At 38.3% G+C, this 19,502-nt stretch overlaps 1 protein-coding gene across 1 annotated transcript; it reads left to right on the top strand.

Annotated features, from left to right (window-relative positions):
* The first annotated feature begins 5,052 nt into the window (after window positions 1-5,052).
* On the top strand, window positions 5,053-17,711 carry LOC145487289 (uncharacterized). The gene is made up of 4 exons (XM_081466045.1): window positions 5,053-5,300; window positions 5,917-6,585; window positions 13,217-13,759; window positions 17,089-17,711. Exons 1-4 carry the CDS (start codon window positions 5,102-5,104, stop codon window positions 17,709-17,711), a joined length of 2,034 nt encoding a protein of 677 aa, XP_081322171.1. The 5' UTR covers window positions 5,053-5,101.
* The last annotated feature ends 1,791 nt before the right edge of the window (window positions 17,712-19,502 follow it).

A 19,502-nucleotide genomic window follows, 5' to 3' on the forward strand; every position in this document is an offset into this window, starting at 1 on the left:
AGTCCCATTTTGTGTACAGGCCAGTAAAGGTCTTCTTTTGGTAAATAGATGTTGAGAAAGTATGACTGTGGCGTTTGATGAGAATGCCCAGGAAAGGGATTGTACTGTTATCTTCAAATTCAACGGTGAATTTAATATCTGCGTGACAGTTATTGAGGTAGTGTAGAAACTGAGTTGCTGTGTTTTTACTGTCGAACAAGGTGAAAGTATCGTCAACGTATAATTATAATCACAGCATTATAATCGCAAAACCTGATAAAGGGTACGGAGTTGTAATCATCAACAAACTTGATTAGTTGAATAAAATGAAATTGTTGATCTCAGATGAAACAAAATTTAAGAAGCTTACGCAGCACCCTACGAAGTCTAGAGAAGACAGCTTAATATGTATCTTCGCAAACTGAAGAAGGATAAAATCATTGATGATGCCATCCTCCATAAGATACTACCATGTGGACCTACCCCTGGTGTCCTCTATGGCCTTCCTAAGGTTCATAAACTTTTTGCCCTTTTCGCCCGATTGTTTCTTCAATTAACACTTACAACTACAATTTGGCATCATATCTTGTGCGCATACTTCAACCCATCTCCACGAATGAATTCATGATCAAGGACTCTTAGTTTTGCGGACTGGGCCAAGACGTATAACCATAACAATGAAATGGTGTGCTCGTTTGACGTGAGTTCATTGTTTACAAACGTTCCACTTGACGAGACAATGCAAATTTGTCTTGACAAATTGTATGCCCTCCCCGATCCACCAACACTGCCCCGCTCAGTCTTGGAAGTTCTGTTGGAGATTGCCACAAAGAAGAGTCATTTCATTTTATTTGATGGCCAATACTGTGACGAAAATGCTGGTGTGGCTATGGGCTCTCCTTTAAGTCCTGTTTTGGCCAATATCTTTATGTGCCATTTTGAAGGAAAATGGGTTCGTAATAACAACGCTCGCCCTTCCATTTGGTTTCGATACCTTACGATACTTTCACCTTGTTCGACAGTAGAAACACAGCACCTCAGTTTCTACACTACCTCAATAACTGTCACGCAAATATCAAATTCACCGTTGAATTTGAAGATAACAGTACAATCCCTTTCCTGGGCATTCTCATCAAACGCCACAGTCATACTTTCTCAACATCTATTTACCAAAAGAAGACCTTTACTGGCCTGTACACAAAATGGGACTCCTTCACACCTAGGAAATACAAAGTAAACCTCATCCGAACTCTCACTTTTCGTTGTTTCCGCATCTGTTCGTCACCTTCTCTTTTGCGCTCTTGTTTGAATGAACTCAGGAAGTTATTGGAAATAATCTTAGTTCTACCTTATTTAGGGGTACAAAGCAAAATTGTAACCAAACAACTGAAGACCTGCATTAATAAGTTTTATGGCTGCATTAATCTTAGAGTTATTTTCCAAAGTGCTTATCGCATCAAGTCTTTATCTGCCTACAAAGATATGATAGGATCAACCGTTCCCAACTGTCAAAAGCTGTGTATAAAGCTAGTTGTTGGGACTGCCAGGATTTCTACATTGGAAAAACAAAACGTAGATTGCATGACAGAAAAACTGAACATTTTAAATCGATCACGAGTAGCTGTCATGCTTCTGCTATTGCAGACCACGTCACGTCAACTGGTCACAACTTCAAATGGGACCACTTTGATATCTTAGCAAAAGGTCGGACAGATACACATTGCAAGATAAAAGATACTCAGCTAATAAGGGAATTAAAACCCACCCTAAATGATAATGTAAGCAGCGAAAAGCTTTATCTTTATTAGTTTGCATTATTTACATGCAAAATTTTTTCTCAGCTTCTGTCATTGTAATTGTTAATTAGTTACTTATTTTAAATTGTAATTTAGTTGTTACTTCTATTCCTAACGGTCACTTCTGAAGATGTATGTTGAAACATACGAAACATCAAATAAATGAACTTTGTTTTTTAAATTAACATGCGTTTTATTGCCATGTTTAACACCGCAGTTTGCGTGTTATTTCTTATCAAACTGATTAGTGTTTATTTAGGAGAGTCTATGGGTTAAACTGATAGCTCGACTCAGTGAGAATTGGTCAATTTTTTAACTGTCAGCTGAGAAGTGACTCTTTTTCCTGAGCTGAAAAATGGGCTGTCATTTTAACTGACAGCTAAGAGATCGCTACATGTATTTTACTTTAACCGGCCGCGGATCATCGCAAATCTAACTGGTTCAATGTTAGAGCGTGAACATTAAGCTGCAGGAATTAAAGCAATTTGGCGGCAGGTGAGCTATTTTGAGATTCTATTGGGCTAAGTAAAATTATGATAATCAAATACGTTTAAAAAGTGGGATAAAATTAAGATTTTATAGAGCAAAAATATTAACAAGTATTTTCAGAAGGAAGTGCACGGTGAACAAAGTAGATCACAGATGATCAAATTTGATTTTGTTACAGAATGTCAGGAAATGAAAACTGCTGCTCTGGTCTGAACTGTGGAATTTTTTTTTAATATTTTATCCTTCGTTTCTTCTTTATCCTTACTTTCACATAAGTTCAAATCTTTTTGGAATTTTTTCGTCAATGTTCAAGATAATGGAACAAGTTTATACATGTAGCAAGCTCCAGGTAGTACGTAATAAAACAGGATATACAATGTATCAACTGGCATGGAGAGCTATCCCTTGAATTGAACAATCCCAATCCAATCAAAACGAATTCTCTCAGACGTTTACTGACTAAATGGCATTTTGCACAGACTAAAAGTAGTCCCTCTTTCGCTTAGTCCGTCAAGCGAGACCGTAAATTAACCTGGAGGAGAAAATGGCCGCTCGAAATCCTGGGGTCTTTGTCGTTAGTCCCTCCTTTCGCGCGCTTCTCGCCCCAAGATTTAACGCGGACATACTTTCCTTCTTTCGTGCCACGCCCGGGCAAGATGGACTAAACGAGAGAGAGACTACTCGTAGTCTACATTTCGCAACTGTTTACTGCGTAGAAGATATTGATAAAAAGGGCATTCATGATATGTGATCACAGATTAGAACTGAACACCTTGCAAAAGAGTGTCCGTTAAGATCCCTTCTCCTATGAGAAGTTACCCAAGCATATATTTGTATATTAATGACATTTTGAAAATGCATGAACGAGTTTGTATGGAATTTAGAACTGATATTTTCTGCTAATCACGCAATCACGAAATAAAGTTCGTCCAACAATACCTGCTGTTGCTTTCCATCGTTACGCTGCTTTCTCAGACATTTGAGCGCTTTTTAGTCGCTACGTGTATTATATATGAGCAAGGTTGACAGGGAGGAGGCTCCAGCGTTAGATTCACTTCGGAAATTGCTCGAATCTTGGCACCAAAACGATTACTGTACCACTGCCATTTTTTCGTCGTTCGTCGTTTCTGTAAAATAAAAGTACACATACCTTGTTTCTTTGTGGAATTACCAAGTCCACAAAATCAAATATCAATTTCAAATAGCCGGCATTTCTATGTGAAACATGTTACGGATCACACAAGCGCGGCACTGGGTACCAAGGTAAAAGACATTCAACAGGGAAGTGAAGCCTATTTTTGCACGTCCCATTCGGCCACACCTACCATTCCACGACGAAAAAATGTCCCGCTCCTTTGTCTCTGATTGCACAAGTATATGAAAAACTGATGCTCCAAGAAATATGTTGATAAGACGATGCCACAAGAATCATACAACAGTCGAAGAATTGAATGAATTTAAAAAATATTAATAGGCCAATTTTGAAATATTATAATTCTAACGTGGCTCTCAGGCTTACGGGAACAAAACGTAACTAAGAAATCAAATAAAAATTGAGGCACTAATACAAACAAATTATTTTGTTTAATTTCTCTAAACCGCGGAGCCATGTTAGAGCTTTAATAGTATCGAAATTTACCCTTAAATCAATAATTTTTTGTTTCGCTTTTTTTCTTCTGCAACTAAGCTGTTCTGTGTACGGGGGTGTTTAGGCTTCCTCGATCTCTTAGAATAAATCAACGCAACGTTTGAACGCACTGTGCAGAGACACTCTCACAAACGGAAGCCAAACAATGTAACTCTGTGATTAACTGACAGAATCCCAAGCAGTTTAAAACCAGGGTCAGAAAAGTGAAAGGTAATTAATTATAGTTGTGCAGCTATATCTCTGGGTATACTTGCTTAATCAACCTGAAATTTTCCCTGATTATAAAACTCGGCGTCCTTCTTTGCCTTAACTATTATTTCGAATATATCTGATCACGTGAAGTGTTACGTGATCATTTTGTTACCTTTTTTAGATCGGCGAATTGGTGGCGATTTTTACTTGTATGGATTAATAAATGAGCGTTTTTTTATGGAAATTTAAATTATCTACATTGTTACCTACGTTTGGAATTGTAGCCAATTTTCCTCCTTGATTTCTTCCTTGCCGGGAAATATAAATGATCAAAAGTCCAATTTTCTGAAAAAGAAATGACCTTTAACCCTATAAAATTTGTCTGCGAAACCTGGAACGGTCATTCCAAACGTGCGAAGATGAAAACAATTGACCTGCATCTAAAACGCTTTTTAACTCTTTTTTGTTAGCTGATCTTTCTAAAAACCGAAATCAATTCATCAAATATTGGTTATTTGCGCTTAACTTCACGCGACATGTAACATGATTCGTCAGAAGCATCAAATATACCTCAAAATGAAGGACGTTGAAAAAGTACAATTTGGTAAATTTGGTTCCATTGTCACTTATGTCCTAAAAAATATAACTGATCATTTACATTTACCAGTAAAACTCCTTGACCTAGGCCTAAATTAAAATGGCTTGAGATATATCCGGAAAAAAGCAATTTCCCTGCAAAATTTAGTTACATTTCCGTTTCTACTTGCGGGGCTTTACTTTTCCACGTGAGTGGTCAGTATTTCATGTACGCCTTGCGGACCTATCAGTCTCTGTTTAAATTGCTTACAAACCACCCATCCCAACTTTGTCTCGCATCACATCAATAGCAGACCATTTGGCAAGTTACCCAAACTCGTGATCCCAGTATCAGGTAACCAGCTGAAGCAATTTGTATTCCACTAACGTTGCGGAATTAGGGATTGATATCGCTGAAATCATGGCTATTCAAAAGCAAAGCATGCCTTCATTTGCTTCTATTATTTCTATTCTCTCCATTGTGTTTTACTGCGCCGGCTTTTTAAGAGTTGAACTGGAACTACACGTGCAAAAGGAAAGAATAAACGCTCTTGAAAGCATTGCGGAGGACAAGTCGCCGACAAACGACGCAGACATGAAGATAAGCAAGAATGCTCCTGGTAAGTTTGATACAAGCTAGAGTTGACAAGTTAGGTTAAAATAAAGAAATACAGTTATCAGAAACAAAGCTTGTTTAAATTACGTATACTGTGTTTTAAGTCTGTGCTTCAAAACACAAATCACAAATAAACGTGTTCCTACGTGTCCGTTTGTTCTGAACTGAAGGTTAGCAGGTCAAGTTTTCTTTAATCCAGCGCAGACAATTTCACATGAAAATAATGATTATGTTTCAAACGAATTTTTCTTCAGTTAAGATGAACACAATGATAAGGAACAAGTCCCTTCACTTTTTCAGTTTGATCAAACTTGGCACCACCGATGGTGTAACTTTTTTTTGACAGTTTTTGCATCAGGAAATGAGCAAAGAATAAGTTAACTATTGAAGCTCCAAATACGTTTTTTTATTCTCGATTGAAGGAAACGTCAAGTATTTCCGTTTCAGTCATTTCGTGAAGCTAGTAATGAAAACTTAATGCTCGCCTGCGGCGATAATGGCAGCACGGATATTAAAAACTCGTTACCTTTAACACAAATTTAAGATCATTATAAATGCTCTGCATATTGTACTCTTTACGTCCTTTCCATTCAACTATGTTTTTTTTTTCTTCCCAAAAGGTTCTTCCTCTAACCTTAACAGACGCAGCCGTCAACTTGACTCAACTGAGAACTCGACAGAGGCTAAACACACAGCAGAAGCGATGCTGAAAATCAACAAACTTTTATCAGAAGGGAGAGTCCACCTCTGTCAGTCGAAGGGTGTCACGTGCTCGTCTGGTCCCCCAGGACCTCCCGGTCTACCTGGACCCAGAGGACAGAACGGAGTCCGGGGACGAAGAGGAGAGAAAGGAAAGACTGGAAACAAAGGAGATCAAGGTATTATGGGATGGCCAGGAGAGAGCGGCAAGCAAGGCATTACGGGACCTATAGGACCACAGGGAGAGACTGGAAACAAAGGCGAGAAAGGAGACATGGGACCCACAGGCATGCCGGGAACTAAAGGCGAACCCGGTGAATCGATATCATCTCCTGCTGTTGTTGTTTCTCCTGTGACGTTGACAGTGAACGAGGGTGGAACAGCCTCGTTTCGGTGTTCAGCCAGTGGCAATCCTGAGCCTACAGTAACGTGGAGTAAGCTGGACAGCCAGTCACAAATCACTCAGTCAGCGGTTTCACGTGGAAAGCTGGAGTTAAAGAAGGTGACCGGAAGTGACTTAGGCGTGTATCAGTGTTCAGCAACAAACATCCTGGGGAATTCACAGGGAGTGGTGCGATTAACAGTAAATGGTGAGTTTCTGATTATTTTGAATGCTGACATTAGCTATCCAGTGAAACGCGTGGCCTCACTACGCAGGTTTTGCAGACAACGTTTGTCGTTCTTGAAGCACGCAAAGTTCGCTTTTTAATTAGCAGAAGCCAAAACACCCTCTGTTTCTTTACAGTTAAATTGAGACGAATGCAGCGTTGACTTTTCTATGGAACTAGCTACAATTTTCAGTTGCTTTAAAAGTTTGATAAACATTTACGTCGATTTCGACATTTCAGACCTGTTTAGCCATTTTATGGTACGATGAACTTAAAAAGTCATCGTAAACAGATAAAGGTGAACAAAGAAGCGTTTCAAGGTGAATGCATCTTAGTTCACTCCAACAGGTTGTATCTCGAGGGTCTGCTTGGTGATGTTGGATTCTCAGTTATCAGTTATAATTTAAACCACTTCTCGGCTAACAGTTAAAATTCAAGTTATTTTTCAGCTTTCAGTTAATCTTAGCAAATTTCAATTAATAGGGCTTTGAAGGTCTGTCTGTCAAGGGATTTGAAGTTTGGACCAGCCCCTTCACCCCAAGGCAAGTGGGAGGGGAAGACACAGCTTGAATCCTTTGAGCTGATAGCTTAGCGACTTGACTACATGGGGAGGGGGGATGGCATTGGTCTCCGCCCCCTCCCCGGGACTCAGGCACTGGCTAAACTGGTAGACAAAAAAAAAAAAAAAAAAGAAAAAGAGAAAGAAAGAAATACGGCCAAACATTGGTGGCAGAGAAAACAGAGCCTATCTTTCTTAGAGTAGTAGCGTCTACAGGGTAGCCTGTGTTATCATGTAAGATAGGATGGACAGAAAAGGGGTTCCCTTCTGGGAGAACAAATAACTCGAATCATACGATGGTACCATCATGGAGAGATCTGGACCTATCGCAAATTGTTTCCACAGACCTTTCTGCGAATGAATATATGATAGATCATACATTTTAACTGTGGAGAAAGGTGTAAAGACATGAATGATCATTGCAGTTATGTGCACAACTTGAGCAGCTGTAAAAGCAAAGCCTGAAAATTAAATGAGGCTTGAACGGGATTCGAACACACGACCTCTGCGATACCGGTGAAGTTCTCTTGCAACTGAACTATCAAGCCAACTACAGTTTAAGTCAACCACAGTTTAAATGCTTAAACTTCTAATGAAATTTCCCTTTACACCTGCTTCGAAGCAAGGGCTAGCCGAACAGGGTCAAGCAGAATCCGATTATTTCTCAGAACTTTCGAGTGACTTCGAACTAGCTGTTTGGAGACGAATACAGTCGAACCTGTATGTAACTCCTTCTATCAGCACTTGGACGCCCAAGGAGCCATGTACGGCTACTTAATGGTCGTGCTCTTTCTATCACTTGTGACGTCATCAATCCAAATGTCACCAGATATTCTCGATAAGCAAATGGTAGAGCTAGGGTAGATCTATTCGTACAACAGTTGATTTTGGATATCGACGGCATTCTGACGTAGCAAATTGAAAAATAACGTCATCAGTTTTGGTGCAAAAATGGTGGTAAAGTGGCCAATTATACCGATAATTGATCAAGGTCCCATTTCCAGGCATTGCCCATAATTAACACCCAACGTCTTTTTAGGTCGGTCAGAAAGAATATGGAACGCAAAAGGTAGCGAAAGTAAAAGGGCCGAGAAAATGGAAAGGAAACGGACAATAAAAAAATTCGGAACGTTCAATTGCTAAACAACAACAACAACAACTACAAACAACAGCAAGTCCAAATTTTGGCTTATGCGCATGCATCAAATTAAAACATTCTACAATTTTGCACCTTATCTTGGAGAAATCTATCTGTTTGGTAAAAAAAAAAAATAGCTTTTTAACTAAGGCCCATTTAGAGCCATGGCCTCAAAAGACTGATTGAACGGTTAAAAACGGCATATTTTGGTGTACATTTGGTAGTCAAAGGATTAAAGAAAAGAACATTTTTTTTCCAAAACTATCTTTTTTTTTTTTCCATATAATTCTTTTCAATTGACCTATCTTAGTCCCTAACGGGCAAAATTTGGGCCGATAAACGATCTTAAGCATTTTTGCTTAAGCGGCCACCCTCTATTGAGCGGCCAGTTTTCAAAGTCCCGATTTTTTGCTCAAGCAAACGCTGTATTTGCTACCTGTATTAGGCGGCCACCTCTATTAAGCGGTCACGGTCACCCTGTAGCAGGCCTATGTTTTTCTTTGTTATTTGTACCTGTATTAGGCGGCCACCCTGAACGTAGCAACTATGAAATTGAGCCTAACAACTATGAAATGACGGAATGAGATTTTTTGTTGCGAACTGTAAGTCTTAGAAATACAGTACTTTATACCATAGAAGAGAATAGAGAATGTTACGTACATTGTACCGTTAAGTTACAAGTTGGCACTGAACTTTTTTTTAAGTATTGATCGCTTGAAAGAGCGTTGATTGTCCTATTGTTTCTGGTTCCGTAAAAAACCAAGTAGACAATCTAACTGGGCTACGCCAATCGTATAATTTATTCCAGGATTCAAGATTATTCGATCTAAAGAGGTAATACAAAATTCCATTGAGAAACCAAACAGACGATCGGAATATAAACGCAAACCTAAGTTACATTGTTTTAAGCCTGAGTTACAGTACTAAACTTACTTCTTTGACGATGTCCAATCAGATTGTTTTACGGTTTGTCCAGGTCAGGAAACCGATAAACAGATTTGAAAACAGCAGAAAACGGGTCAGCAAAACAGGTCAGCAACGAACGTGTTCACAGTGGAAATATCTGCGACAAAAACTAACTTATCCAAGCTCAAAGGTCAATTGACCGTATCGGTTACGCGGCTAAATGTCAATCAAAAGGTATTTACGAAATCAAACGTCAATCAAATGTTAATTGTTCATATATTAACGGAATAGTTTCATTGCATGAAGTGTTTTTGTAGACACGCCATTAAAATTGACATTAGACCACGCCAAGTGAGTATTGTTAGTGATCCTGTGTTAAGGGGCTAGTTCCTTAAATCCCGAGGGTGGCCGTTATACAGGTTCGACTATACCTCTTATCACCTTCCGAAGACCTTAACCTATTTTTCCCGGGCTTTGCTCGTTCATTCATTCGTTCGGGAGCCTAATTAGGCCCTCTGTTCATCCCACTCCCTTTGTACATATAAAACCACTTAAAAAATTAATAGTCTATTTTTTATGGCATGTAAAGTGTCCAAAACTTTGTCTAAGTTACTGATAATTACGCGTCAAACATGACGTCATGTCACGCCTAAATGACGTCACATTTTAAGATGTCCACCATTTTGGATACGCCATCTTAAACTTTCAAAATTTTTCACAAATGCCGGAACACTTATAAAATTCTTGTTCATCGGCCATTTCAATTTGAGAAGGAATATAAAAGAAGCTGCGCTATAAAAATAAACATGAAAATGCGTAGTCCATGTGTCATGTTTGTTACTGCAGTTTGTTTTATAGAACTCCAAAATTAATTTAAATGAACACACGAAATTGATTATCAAAATACAAGAAGAGTAAAGATAGTAGAATAAAATCTTTACAATCCAAAATCTCGCCGAAACAAAACTTTAAAAAAATTCTAAATCTAAGTGAACTACTCTCTGCTGAAAACATAATTGCATTGCCATATTAACGTCAAATTCAGAGACCAAACAATTGACACATGAGATACGATAAGAACCTTTATATAAGTGTCAAGGTATGTAGCCCGAGCGGAGTAATTGGGGACGCATACAAATTTACGCCGACAAATTTTAGGAACGTTCACAAAGTTGCAGATCAGCGAGCGCGGCTTATACTCCCCCTCACCCCTACAAATAGGGAGAGTTAATTAAGACTAGTACAAAGAACTTCTAAGGAGCTCCAAGTCATCTTCGTTTGTTAGAGCATCGACTTTTTAATTGTCTGATGATCGCATAGTTTTTTGTTCTTCCCGCTGCTCTTAGACAAGCGGTAGAGTTTAAAAAGCTTATAGGATCTAAAGCTATACTTGACTGTTTATTCTTTATGCCAAGAAAATCGCGCAGATGTGTTTTTTTTTTTTTTTTTTTTTTTGTTTCATTGCAAAAAAATAATTAAGTGTTCTTTGAGATTCATTGTCAGACGGCTTATTGTCTTTCCACCATTCGCTGTTCTTCGTGACAAAAGAAACTTAAAATAGCTTTCACTACACCACACTAAGGAGCCATATTGTTAGAGGGGTTTAGAACCATGACTCGTCATATAGCGTGCCATTTCGCGCCGTATTATTTCGCCGTATCATCCAACAACACTTTCTATACATCTCATACGTCCAGACATACGTAAAAGTGGCTAATTTTAATTAGTTACGAGTAAAACGCTTTGCTTTAGCCATCTCTAATCGAGAAGGAAAAGCTCAATCTCCTTAGCTGGCAATTATCTTAATTTTTTTTTTTTTTTTTTTTAAATTGATTTACAAACACGATATACAGAGGAGAAAACTAAACAAATAAAAAGAGGAAATAATAATATTACAGCACAATACTTACTTACTTACAGTACAATATGATCGTTAAGGCCACTTACATCGTTCTTTACATAGCTTTAACAATACAGTTTGGAAAATGTCCAATTGTTTTTTGTTTTTTTTTAGCTTTTAAGTTTCAAACAAAAGGCAGCACTACTAACGCTGCCTTTGCTATATATGTACAGTACGAGCATTATGTTACTAACCAAAAAAAAAAAAAAAAACACTACTTAGTTACCAAAACAAAGAAAACACGTCATCAGTGCATGTTAAATAATATGTTGAAAGGATTTTTGGAAAGCGCTAAGAGACTTGTTATTAAATGCAATTTCTTTTTGTATTTTTAATTTTTCTTTCAGAAGTATGAGAAAATTGTCGAAAGAGAGCTTTTCGTCGTGCAGGCAGCTGTAGTATATAGAAAATTTCGCAATTAGAAGCACACAGTTCAAAGAGTATCTATGTTCCGTCTTGTCAAAAACACCGTATAAAATCATACTATTTGATAATGCTAGTTGCTGTTTCGTTTTATTTGTCCACCAGTTTTGAAAGGTCTTCCAAAAGGTTATAACGGAAGAGCTTCGTAAGAACATATGATCTAGGGAGTGTGTATCAGCCAAGCATTGAGGACACATATCTTTGTCAGACATTTTGGCTCTAAAAGAGACATTTTAGTTGCGAGAATGTTGTGTATTATCTTATATTGAAACATTGTTATTTTAACGTCACACTTGATTTGGAAAGGTAATTCGTACTCTTTTTGGACGGTTTCCCGGGTGAAACCATGTTTTAAGATTTTAGTTTCAGCAGTAGGTGCTACGAAGAATTTCTTCAACAGCAAGTTGTACACATATTTGGTGGAAATGATGTTTTCTTTTTCCTCACTTTCTGGGCATCGCGAAGGAGGAGTTTCAGATACTAACCTCCAAGAAGTTGAGATAGCATTAGTAAGACCGAAGTAGAGGGTGAAGGGCGTTTTGAGCTTCAACTTATAACAAAAGTTTTTAAAGGACAGGAATTTATCGTCCTCTTGAAGGAGATCCTATTATATTTTGGTCAAACCAATTACCTTAACGTTTCTCAGCTATCAGTTAAGGTGGTCGAACACAGTTTTCGCGCGCGCTTTTGCTGATGCAATTCAGCGCCCGCACAACGATTGCAAAAAGCAAACATGCCGTCAATAGAGCGATCATTTTATTTACTCAACACCACGCACTATCTGTGCTATTTTTCTCTATAACTGAACGCAGTATATTAATGGCTTTAGTCTTTTATTACAAAGATATGTTAGAAAAGATAACGACGCAAAGAACCCAGCAATTCTCAGCTTTTTCTTTGTTACCGAAAGAACCCAGTTAAATGCAGCGCATGCGTAGTAAGTCAAAAAATTGCGACTGAATGAAAAATTACACTCTCGGAAATACGCCTATTTCTCGAGAACCACTCATTAGAATTTCACGAAATTTGGCACGAAAATACGTTAGGAAATAAGTAACTGGAGTATTGAAAATAATTGAACTTTAACAGAGTAAATTCTAGATATTCCAGTGAACCTTCAACAAGGGTAATTAAAGATCTCTCTGTTAAATTATTAGCAAAATGGTGTTAACTTGTGAGAATCGTTACAAGCTTGTTGCGTGCTAATTATAAAGAAAACCTAATGAGTAGATTTTCTACAAATAAACAAAACTAATTTTAAAGACCTGTTTATATTTATTCATGTTGCCATGGCAACGGCACATACGTCAGCTTAACCATAAAAAAAACAACAACAACAACAACGTTTGTGTTTTTAACTTTCTTGCTGCCATTTTTGGCGACCGAGGTATCAAAGGTTTTAGAGAAACAGGTGAATGAAACACAGGTATCAAAAAATGTGTTCAGCCACCTTACAAATTACCAATACTCATCTAACAGTCAGCCCCATGCAGACCCTCATTTCAGTAGTCTCTTTCTCCGTATGGCTTGTTGTGCAATCTTTTAATCCTGCGTCACGAGCCATAAAGACCCTGCATAGAAGGTTATCATTTCAGCTTTTTGCCCTGAAAAAGGAAAACAAATTGAGATCAAGAAATCTAAATAAGACCACAATTATTGTAGCTTAATGATATTTACTTGCTTGCAGTTCACCCTCAAGTTTCTCTTCAACCGGGACCTAAGTTCGTCACCGTAGAAAGTGACGTCACTCTACCAACCTGTCACGTGACCGGATACCCGGCACCAGTGGTGACCTGGAGGAAGTTGTTTGGTCAGTTACCCCAGGGGAGGGCGCACTATAACAGCAGTGTCTTAAAAATTTCCGATGTCCGTAAAAGTGACTCTGACACATACTTCTGTTCAGCAGTCAACCTTTTAGGAAATGTTGAAAGAAAAACTCAGCTAGTTGTGGTTTCCCTTCCTGTGTTTACCGTTAAGCCTCCTGGAAAGCTATTTCCTGTTACCGGCGAAACTTTGACGTTAAACTGTAGCGCTACTGGTGATCCACGACCACTCATCAGCTGGAAAAGACAAGGAGCAGCATTGCCCGTGGGGAGGAGCGACAGGACAGAAAAGGCGCTTATCATAAGAGATCTGAGAGAAGACGATGCTGGGATCTATATTTGTGTGGCTACAAGCTCAGGAGTCTTTCATATTGAGGCAATAAGTTATGTTGAAGTTAAAGCAAGAGGTAAGTGGTTTTATATGAGCAAAGCAACGTTAAAATACCAGCCCTCTTCTACAGAAACAATACTAATCAGCTTTAGTCCACAGTCTTAATATAGATTGCTAATAAACTGCATTCGAAGTTGTAAAAAGGCGTCTTGTTATGCGTTTATCTCAAATAATTCATTTACAGTGATCTATATTTGTAGGGCTCAAGTTTAGGGGTGTTTCATATCGAGAATATAAGTAACGTTCAAGTGATTGAAGGAAAAGGTACAGGTAACGTGCGGACGGAATTGATAAACTTGTGAGAAAGGAATTTAATTTCCTGTAGTTCGACACCTTTTATCGTTTTTAATTTTCCTGTGAACAAGGAAGCGTGGTTGAGCGGACAACACGTTGGACTAGAAATCGATATGTCACAGTTTTAATCCTCCAGTCTAACCACCATTATTTTATAGAGTTTTAAGGAGCAGTCTCAAAATATTTAACTCCCAAGCTTCAGAGGGTAAAAAGCTGTTTATACTTATACAAATAGTTTATGTCTTATTTGAACTGTTCATTTAATGACTGAAAGTTTTTACTAGCAAGAAAGATGTTTTCTTCCCATGTTGCATGAAAAATGAAAAAAACGAAAGGAATCCGGATTTGAAAAACTTGTAGACATGGTCTCTTTTGGGAGGCTATATTTGTCAGGTCATGAAGAAAAATAAGGGCTGTCAGTCGGAAGTCACTGGACAAACAAATAACACTTTTACACTATGACAAAAAACTGTTCAGAAATGCAGCTTGCAATGTACTCTATAACCATTAGTACTCACGACTGAATCTCTCTTCAACGAAAAATCTTGGGAATTGAACGCTTTCGTTTGAAGAGAACCAGAGCAAACATTTGAAAGAGCCCTTACAAGTTTGCTTGTTTATTTGTTTCTTGTTTTCGCTTTTTTGTTTTGTTTTGTTTTTTTTCCATAGGTTTTTCTTTCGATACGGCATGTCCGACGAACTGCCAACGTCAGGCTAGTCACGCGCGCACATCCACCACCTAAGTACAGAGTTGTAAGACCACAGTAAATATTGTGAGAGGTTTTCCTTCAATAACGGAGTCCAATATTCCTGTTAGTTTCTGTCCTCGGCAAAAACACTAACCGGTCCACAAGTCAAATCATATCCATCGCATGAACGTATTGATCCGCATGTGTGGTGCACAAAGAAGGCGGCATCTTTCGTGTTTTTCTCTGATAAATCAACAAAAAAAACTATCAACAGGAGAAGCCGAATTGACAACAAACTAAGAAATTAAACCTAATTAAAGTGTTAGCGCTAGCGATTAAAGCAAAGCGGTCCAATGCGAGACAGAAGTCGACTTTCTAATATGGCACATCGTCCGCTATGAAGCAAAGAGTCGTCTTTATTCAGTGGATTTTAGTACTTTGTTAACCATTAAACCACGAATTGAGCATGTAATAATAAGAGAGACCACAAGTCATTCATTTTGAAGGCTCAAGAAGACGCATCTTAGCTACAATGGTCTGTGTACCAATCAACCTTGTTCCCACGGCTCTTTCCTAAGAGAACAGCCTTGAAAACGAGGTTGTGCTCCATTGAACAGCATCTGGCGATTAGGAGAACCGCGAGAGAGCGCCTATCCCTTTTAAAGCTCGTCTTCTTTTTTAATAAGGTCTCTGACTGTGAACATGTGAATCAGTGTCTTACTTTAAGAAATGATTTTTTTTTTTTTTCCTGGACTAGTAGTATTCTATACTTTGCTTCAATTGATACCTGCAAAGAAAACCTGACTGCAACTTCTTTTATAGAGTGGCTTGCTAAACTGAGAAGAAAATTTGAAGCATGCGTTTCTCTTTTTTTATCAGATTGTTCTGATCTGTAAAAAAGTCAGGACCTACTCAAAATTTATACCAAATGAAATATTGTTGTTCTTTAGCCATTTCAATTTCGGAAGGAAAAGAAAACAGACAGCGGTTATAAACAATACAAAGAGACAATGCATGGTCTAAATAAACTTATAAATTAAAAATTACAAAATCCTCGCTACTACTAGAAAGTCCGACATGCGTGTGAAATGAAAGAAACTCTATTTGTCAGTGGCTTAAAACCCTCACTTAATGAAGACCTTGGCTGTGAGAAGCTGTTTTTTTTTTTTTTTTTTTTTTTTTAATAAGGAGCAATTTTGTTAATGTTTTTTTAGATTGTCACCAATGCCTGGTTTATTTTTAAATTTGTACTTTTTTGTGAAAGTTATCACCGTCATGTTTGAAGATGTATGTCGTAACATACCAAACGTCAGGTTAATACAATTAAGATTTTTTAGACCAAGCGTTGTCTATTTGTAATGTTTGTAACCGCTGTTTGCTTTCTTTTCCTTGTGATACCAGATGAAATTAATATTTAAATTGTCATGGAAAGTTTCTCATACGTTAAATTGCCTAGCCTCTTCCAGGCGTTCAGTTAGTTGCGGCGCAGCGCGAAAAACAGCGCGCGAAAAAAAATAATCAAATAAATAAAAGAAGCGCGCTGTTTTTCACGCTGCGCCCCAGCTAACAAAACGCCTGGAAAAGGCTAAAAATGACTTCAAATCTGAATTTATAAAGACGCCATTTTCTTTTTCAGATTGTACTGATATGCTAAAATCGACTTTGGCTTTCTGTGGTGGTTTTTATTTTCTCGAAAGCTCGACTTCTTAAATCAAGCGAGTAGTACGAAAATGATGGGCGTGTCCTACGGCAACTCGGAGTTGTGCGCTGTTCTGATATGCCGAAAAACAACGCATTGGATTGACATTCATTTCGCTGAAATTGTTTTGATAGTGCATAAGTAAGCTGGTAAGAATGGTTGAACTCGACTTGAAAGTGTACTTCGGCTATTTTGAGATGCGTTGCCATAACTACATAAGGTGCTACCTAAGTTGAAATTAGACCCGTTCACATCTAAAGTACTTAAGGTCTACTTACTCTACTAGTATATGGTATTTTCCCTCCTGTGCTAGAGTCCCAGGTAGAATATTACCGGATATTACGCGCATATACCGTTTAACATGTCTGGGACAGCATGTCTGGTATTCAGTCCGGAGAAGAGATCTTTGTAAAAAATTACTGTCAGAATCATTATATTCACTTAAAGAAGCTGAAGCTTTGGTTATTCCTTATTGTAATCTTTTTCTTCTGTTTTAACCGAACCGAGCGATTCGATATTACTTATAGGTTAGCTGTTATCAAACGTCGACCAAAATTCTTTCGTAGCACTATTTGCCAAGAAAACTGACTTGAAATTTTTATATCGAGTTAGGTTACAATGAAAAATTGAAATTAAAGCCTGAGTTTTTCCCTTTTTTGTCAGATTGTTCGGATCTGCTAAAATCAGGTCATACTCAAAGTGGATTGTACTCTGTCAACCCAGACGGTACAGGACACTTTACTGTCTACTGTGACATGCGCACTGACAGTGGAGGCTGGACCGTCTTTCAGAGAAGACAAGATGGCTCGGTAGACTTCTATCGGGGATGGAACGACTACAAAGCAGGCTTTGGTCAGCTGACTGCTGAGTTCTGGTTAGGAAACGACAAGATCCACCGACTGACGGCCTCTAGACCGAGCTCTCTACGAGTGGAACTGGAGGACTGGAGCGGAGTTAAAATGTACGCTAAATATGACAAGTTTAACATTGGTGATGAGCAGGCGCAGTATCGACTTGAAGTGGGTTCATATTCAGGTACAGCTGGAGATTCGTTAACAAGCCATCATAACATGGCGTTTAGTACAAAAGACAGAGATAATGACATATGGAGCGGCAACTGTGCTGTACGATGGACAGGCGCCTGGTGGTACTACAATTGCCACGAATCCAATATAAACGGACGATACCTGGGGGACAAACATAATCCCCAAGGAGTGAGGTGGATCGACTTCAGACGTGATCTGTCACTCAAATTCACTGAAATGAAACTAAAGCCGTCATCGTAGAAAGAATACCAGTAACAGGTTTAATCCGGTCGTTGGTGACTTAAATACCAACATCTGATCTTCGCTCATCACAGCTTACAATAACTGATCGATCACAATCAATAATAAGTAGTTATTTCATTAGCTTTGAAGAGACGTTCATTAGCAATTCTCATAAAACAGGTGTTTGGAATTTAATATAAAAAGCTTCCTTTGCAATCATTGATTTTAGGACAGAAACTATAATTTTCACAGCGGTCAATGGGCGACAAAAGTGTTGAGACACTTGGCAGTTAAATACGATTTTCGAGCGTCTTGGAAACATTTACCCCCTCCCCCCCCCCCCCTCCCCAAGAAAAAACGTTTATTTTTCTACTTCTTAGCTAGACTGCACAGACCACAGCGCCTACACGACATTGAAGTGGGGGGCCGGGGATATCAGAGAATTAACGCTAGATGCAAATAAAATAGAACAGGTACTTAAATATCGAAAAGCGTCATTTCCTAAATGTGTCTCAACTACTTTGTCGCCCATTGAGTTGCTATAGGAGAAGATTTTCTAGTATTAGCCATTGTCGCTTCTCACAACTTTCAATAATTAGTCGCTAGGTTTATTTAAATTGACTGACGTAAATGGAATCCTTGCAATTTTACATTTTAAAAGAGAGGTTTCCTTTACAGTAATTGACATGAAGAGCCAGAAACCGCGATTTTGCGAGATTGACTCAAAGTTGAGATCCTTTCTTTGAAAAAGAAGATAGCTTTTCTGCTGTATATTACCCGTTCTTCAGAACTTTATTTAGAAGATAACTGTTCCGCAATCAAGCGTTACTTCTCTCTTTGCGATGGTGAAGGGGGGAGACCATGGACCATGAGGGTGGGGGGTGGGGGAGACGGCAAAACAACTGCCTATCTCGGGTTACCTGATGTCCGGCGTTCAGCGCGAGCTTATACTCATCTCTCATCGCTACCCTTTGATTAACACTCCTTGATGTACATTCATGTTAAAATCATTCCAATTTAATATCATTTTTCGCTTCTATGATCTGTGGACTCGTTAGATTTAAATTTAGCCTACTGTAGTTTCTCTTTATTCCACTCGATATTTTTGTTGGTTGTGCAGGATGGATCGAGAGAATACTGATTAGTATTTATTTAGGAGAGTCTGTGCAGGGAAAAACTGATAGCTAGAGTCAGTGAGATTTGGTCAACTTTTTAACTGTCAGCTGAGAACTGACTCTTTTTGAGATCTGCAAGATTTCCTGAGCTGAAAAGTGGGCTGTCATTTTAACCGACAGCTGAGAAATCGCTACATGTATTTTACTTTAACCGGCCGCGATCATCGCTAATCTGACTGTTCAGTGTTAGAGCGTGAAAATTAAGCTTTAGGAATTAAAGCGATTTGGAGGCAGGTGAGCTATATTGAAATTATATTGGGCTAAGTAAAATTATGACAATCAAATACATTTAAAACGTGGGATAAAATTAAGATTTTAAAGAGCAAAAATATTAACAAGTATTTTCAGAAGGAAGTGCACGATTAAAAGGAACAAAGTAGCTATGTAGATTACAGATCACTGATATAATTTAATTTTCTGGCAGAATGTCAAGAAATCAAAATTTTTGCTCTGGTCGGAAATTGTGGATACTTTAATATTTTAGCCTTCGTTTCTTCTTTCCCTTGCTTTCACATCAGTTAACATCTTCTTAGAATTTTTTCCTCAATGTTCAAGATAATGAAACAAGTTTATACATGCAGCAAACTCCAGGAAGTACGTAATAAAACACGATGTACAATGTATCAGCTGGAGA

This window comes from Orbicella franksi, chromosome 5 (assembly GCF_964199315.1).
Source record: "Orbicella franksi chromosome 5, jaOrbFran1.1, whole genome shotgun sequence".
In the NCBI taxonomy this organism is placed as follows: domain Eukaryota; kingdom Metazoa; phylum Cnidaria; class Anthozoa; order Scleractinia; family Merulinidae; genus Orbicella; species Orbicella franksi.

Coding starts and splice junctions, on each gene's coding strand:
- LOC145487289 (XM_081466045.1), top strand. CDS start 5,102: ATGGCTATTCAAAAGCAAAGCATGCCTTCATTTGCTTCTATTATTTCT. Junction 6,586..13,216: donor GGTGCGATTAACAGTAAATG/GTGAGTTTCTGA, acceptor ACTTGCTTGCAG/TTCACCCTCAAGTTTCTCTT. Junction 13,760..17,088: donor TGTTGAAGTTAAAGCAAGAG/GTAAGTGGTTTT, acceptor CTTTTTTGTCAG/ATTGTTCGGATCTGCTAAAA.